The 5,584-nt window shown below is 40.3% G+C and overlaps 1 protein-coding gene across 1 annotated transcript in view; it reads left to right on the top strand.

The window, feature by feature from the left end:
- LOC123984757 (coagulation factor XIII A chain-like) overlaps nucleotides 1-5,584 on the top strand; it is a 21,234-nt gene that overhangs the window by 1,952 nt on the left and 13,698 nt on the right. Inside the window, exons 4-7 of the mRNA XM_046071898.1 lie at nucleotides 1,602-1,850; nucleotides 3,107-3,225; nucleotides 3,302-3,409; nucleotides 4,755-4,929. Coding sequence (XP_045927854.1) covers nucleotides 1,602-1,850; nucleotides 3,107-3,225; nucleotides 3,302-3,409; nucleotides 4,755-4,929 — 651 coding nt within the window. The remainder of the gene's footprint in view (nucleotides 1-1,601; nucleotides 1,851-3,106; nucleotides 3,226-3,301; nucleotides 3,410-4,754; nucleotides 4,930-5,584) is intronic.

Raw genomic sequence — 5,584 nt, 5'->3', positions numbered from 1 at the left:
ACACTGACAGTGGCAGAATTTCAGTCTTAGTATTATTGGATCTCAGTGCTGCATTTGACACGGTCGACCACAACATATTACTAGACAGACTTGAAAACTGGGTTGGACTTTCTGGCACAGTACTAAAATGGTTTGAATCCTACTTAAAGGACAGGGACTACTTTGTGTCTATAGGTAATCACACATCTGAGCTGACAAAAATGACATGTGGAGTTCCCCAAGGCTCCATTCTGGGGCCTCTTTTGTTTAACATTTACATGCTTCCACTGGCTCAGATTATGAAAAACAACAAAATATGTTACCATAATTATGCAGATGACACACAGATTTACATAACCATTTTACCAGGGGACTGTGATCCCATACAGGCGCTGAGTAACTGTATTGAGCAGGTCAACGATTGGATGTGCCAGAATTTTCTTCAATTAAACAAGGATAAAACTGAAGTTATTGTTTTTGGAGCCAGGGAGGAACGATTGAAAGTCAGTGCTCAGCTTCAATCTGTAATGTTAAGAACCACAAATCAAGCCAGAAATCTTGGTGTCGTCATGGACTCAGACCTGAATTTGAGGAGCCACATTAAGACAATTACAAAGTCAGCCTACTATCACCTGAAGAATATATCAAGGATTAAAGGACTTATGTCTCAGCAGGACCTGGCAAAGCTTATCCATGCATTTATCTTCAGTCGACTTGACTACTTTAACAGTGTCCTTACAGGACTCTGTAAGAAATCCATCAGACAGCTGCAGCTGATTCAGAACGCTGCTGCTCGAGTCCTCACTAAGACCAAAAAGGTGGATCACATCACTCCAGTTCTGAGGTCTTTACATTGGCTTCCTGTATGTCAAAGACTTGATTTCAAAATCCTGCTGTTAGTTTATTAAGCACTGAATGGTTTAGGGCCAAAATACATTTCTGAACTTCTGCTTCGTTACGAACCATCCAGACCTCTCAGGTCGTCTGGGATCAGGTCTGCTTTCTGTCCCCAGAGTCAAAACTAAACAAGGAGAAGCAGCGTTCAGTTATTATGCTCCGTATATCTGGAACAAACTCCCAGATAACTGCAGGTCTGCTGAAACAGTCAGTTCTTTTAAATTAAGACTGAAGACATTTCTTTTGACCATTGCTTTAAATTAAATATTTAAGATTTTTCTTTTTACTGATAACTTACACTGCACTGTAACTTTTATTGTCCTGTTTTCTTTTTCTTTGTTTATAGCTATTTATTTTCCATTTAACTCTTTTAACCCTGATTGTAACACTGTAACCTGTATTATATTTTATGTTGCTTTTAAACTTTTTTATATTTCCCTGTTGCTTTTAGGTTTTATGTAAAGCACTTTGAATTACCTTGTTGTTAAATTTTGCTATACAAATAAACTTGCCTTGCAGGCACACACACATGCACACACCTCATTTCCTCTCCTCTCTTTGCTTCCTCTCCTTGTCTCTTCTCCTCTCCCTGTCTCCTCTGCTTGTTTCCTCTCTTCCCCGTGTCTCCTCTCCTTGTCTTCCCTCTTATGTCCTCTCCTCTCCTTGTTTCCTCTCCTCTCCTCTCCTCTCCTCCATCACTAACCCTCCTCCTCTTCCTCCTCCAGGTTCCGACCCGTCAGCCATTAAGGGCTCTCTGCAGGTGGTGACCTTTGGGTCCCGTAGCGGCGGTCCGTGGTCGGGGCGGATTGTGGAGAATAAGGGTAGTTTGCTCATGCTGGGCGTCACGCCGACGCCCAACGCCATCGTTGGGAGGTTTCGAACCTACGTGACCATCGTGACGGACAGCGGCCTGCAGCGAACCAGGACGGATGAAAACACCGACCTGTACCTGCTGTTCAACGCCTGGTGTCCAGGTGCGAACTCTTAACCTTTCGCCGCCTCCTAGTGCCTGAAGGACTCTATTTTGGGTTTTTTTTAAAGTCATCTTTATTGCAAAAAAATGTTATAATTCAAAAGTGACTTAGCAAAATATACATAACAATAATATGTAGACAAAATAAAATAAGGGAAGCTTATAGGTCATTATAGAAAGAGGACAGTTTTAACGCCTTTTTGTTGTTGGAGCCAGAAATCAAATTAACATAAAGCACAACTTCATGGAGAAAAAGTACAAAATTACTTTTTTTTACAGCTGAATTGAATTAATACATTTATAATGAAGTACATATTTTCTTTACTTTGACTTCTATAAAAGGAAAATACAACATTCTTCCACAATAAGGCAAAGTCTTTATAAATATGGTCAATGATGAATCTGATGAGGTTTTGCCAAAATGTTCTGGTGTGTGAGCAATAACAAAAGAGGTGCAAAACAGTTTCTGGGTGGTCTTCACCAAAGGAACGGTTTGTATTGATGTCTCTTTTAAATTTAACGATATAATGATTAGCAGGGTAATATCTGTCAATTATTCTGAACGACACTTCTTTCACCTTGTTTACTGTCGAGTATCTGTGAGGAATCATCCAAACCTTTTCCAGTAAATGTCATTTACAAGTCGGATCCAATAAAATGTAGCATAGATAGATAGAAACAATTTCTTTCTGAAATAAAGCACAAATATTCTTATTATTTCAGGGAAGTTGAGAAAAACAGATTTTTCCAACTGGTGATTCAGCCACACTGGGGAGGGAGACAGAAGTATGGGGATGTCTGCCAGTATATCTAAAAAGCATTATTGTGCCTGATGGAATGGCGTGAAATACATCTGCAAATTCTCTTGGCGTAATTGGAATATTATATGTTAATAAAAACTCTCTATAAGAGAAAAGTCGCCCCTCTCTATTAAATAGCTGGACCACCACCAGAATCTGATTCAGTACCCAATTCTCAAAATGGCTGAAGGAGTCATTGTTGGACTTCCTGTCCTCTCAAAATAAATAAATAATAATTTAAATTTACAGTCATGGGCGCTGGTTTTCCAAGCAGATGTACGGTCCTACAGGTAATTCATTTTTAAAGAAGTTTTGTATGATCATAAAGGAAACCCATTAATACAGACTTTCACTTTACTTTAATGCTTTTATTTGGACTGCTTGTGAGAGTTTTAGATTACCCCTTTGTTTCTGATAGCGGTATTGAAACACTCTTCTGTGTCTCTGTTGTCTGCAGAAGACGCTGTGTTTCTTGGTAACGACGCAGAACGCAATGAGTACGTCCTGAACGACAACGGTGTGATCTTTCAGGGTATAGCTGAAGCTCCGACATCCCGCAACTGGATGTATGGACAGGTAAGAACAAATACTCGAACACATCACAACAAATCATAAAGAATGAAACTAAAGTTAATATGTTCTCTCCCTGCAGTTTGAGCGTGGTGTTTTGGACGCCTGTATTTACATCCTGGATGTGTCTCGGATGCCGATTGAAAACCGAGGCAACGTCATCGAACTCGTGAGGAAGGGATCGGCCATGGTGAGAATATAAAGTGGAAAACTTTAATTTAGCAGTGTTCATTTGATCATAGTAATGAGTTCATGTATCATGTCAGTCACATGACACATTTTAACGCCCTGGTACCCCTTTATAACAACATTTTTCAAAGTTTAGGACAAGTTAGCAACAACAAATATGCAACGTCTGGTTAGACTTTCAAAATGAAAGTGCTTGTTAAAATTGTAAAACATTGCCATTTTCAATCAGCCCGTTGTTAACGTTGCAATTAGGTTAAGTGGAGGCAACAAAAGTAGTTGGTTAGGGTTAGCAAAAGTTGATGGTTTGAGTTAAAATAATTGTACGTCAGTTCACTTATGTGAGTTAATTAACATATTTAATGTTGACTTTTTGTTTCACACGGGAAACAAACACAACAAGTCTGGTTTCTGGCCCTCCATCCACCCCAACCACCTCCTTACTCAGTCTTTCCTTTTAAATATCATATATCGACCTTAACCGTTAAAAAACGACGCAATGGAGATCACCAGTGCGTTACAAACTGACGTCGACGGGTCTTGACCATGCTTTCGTGTGTAGCGAGTGAGAACGGGTTGACTTGCGCGTCGCTATGCAGTTACACTAAAACACTAGTTGGCAGACCCACTGTGTGGAGGATCATGTTGGATTCAGAACTGATCGATGTTGAACAGCAGTTACCTTTAGTGAAACTACTAACATGCAGACACGGGAGAAGAGAACTTGAAAATGGCAGCATAGAAGGACGTTTAGCATTTTTAGCTAAGCTAGCTTGGTCCACCAGTCCAGGTACTGTGTATGTATTTTTCCATGCTAATATGTATGTTAGCATAATAAAGCATTACACCATGCATACATTTTATTTGATAATTATATTCCACATGATTGCATGTTGACATGTTAACTGCTGTCAATGCTAACATTTTAACTTTAGCATATTCTCATGCTATCAAATGCTATCAGCATGGTAACATCCAATTGTTAACATGCAGGTTGTCATCCTAGCTGTAAGCATGTTACTGGAATATGCTAACTTTATCTAAAAGCACAGCTGAGCCTAAGTAGTACATCAATAGACCTATACCAAACATTTTTTTTTTCAATCACATGTGGCTTATGTCCATAAATGGCCACTATGATACAGGATCATAAACTCTTTTGATTTAGGTAATACCATGACCTTTCCTCTGGCACCACCCTCAGGGCAAACATTAATTATTTTGTCTCACTAGTGCTAAAAATCTAAGAATAGCAAAGCTGTCTCTCCTGAGTTGATCATTTTTTCTGGCGTGCAATGAACATTTTGGTCTCAGAGGATCACCTTCCTTTGACCCTCTTCTTCCCTCAGATTAATGCTCAGGATGATAACGGTGTGGTTGTTGGGAACTGGAGTGACAACTACTCCATGGGCACAGCGCCAACATCTTGGACTGGCAGCGCCAAGATCCTGCTGCAGTACGCTAACACCGGAGTCTCTGTCTGTTTTGGCCAGTGCTGGGTGTTTGCTGGAGTCTTCAACACCTGTAAGAGTGTGCACAGTTACCATTACACAACTAAAATACTGGTGTTGTATCAGGGCTTCCACATAACATAACAAAAAATATGGATGGATTGCCGAACCACAAAAGGGACCCTAAACAACCACATAGAGACACAAAACACCCACAGATTGACCCTAAACAACCACATAGAGACACAAAAAAACCACAGATTGACCCTAAACAACCACATAGAGACACAAAAAACCCACAGAGTGACCCTAAACAACTACAGAGAGACACAAAACCCCCACAGATTGACCCTAAACAACTACAGAGAGACACAAAACCCCCACAGATTGACCCTAAACAACTACAGAGAGACACAAAACACCCACAGAGTAACTCTAAACAACCACATAGAGACACAAAACACCCACAGATTGACCCTAAACAACTACAGAGAGACACAAAACCCCCACAGATTGACCCTAAACAACTACAGAGAGACACAAAACCCCCACAGATTGACCCTAAACAACTACAGAGAGACACAAAACACCCACAGATTGACCCTAAACAACTACAGAGAGACACAAAACCCCCACAGATTGACCCTAAACAACTACGGAGAGACACAAAACACCCACAGATTGACCCTAAACAACTACAGAGACACAAAACACCCACAGATTGACCC

Source organism: Micropterus dolomieu, linkage group LG01 (assembly GCF_021292245.1).
Source record: "Micropterus dolomieu isolate WLL.071019.BEF.003 ecotype Adirondacks linkage group LG01, ASM2129224v1, whole genome shotgun sequence".
Taxonomy (NCBI): Eukaryota; Metazoa; Chordata; class Actinopteri; order Centrarchiformes; family Centrarchidae; genus Micropterus; species Micropterus dolomieu.
Note: the sequence above shows the minus strand (reverse complement) of the source record. Positions and strands in the feature narration are given on the sequence as shown.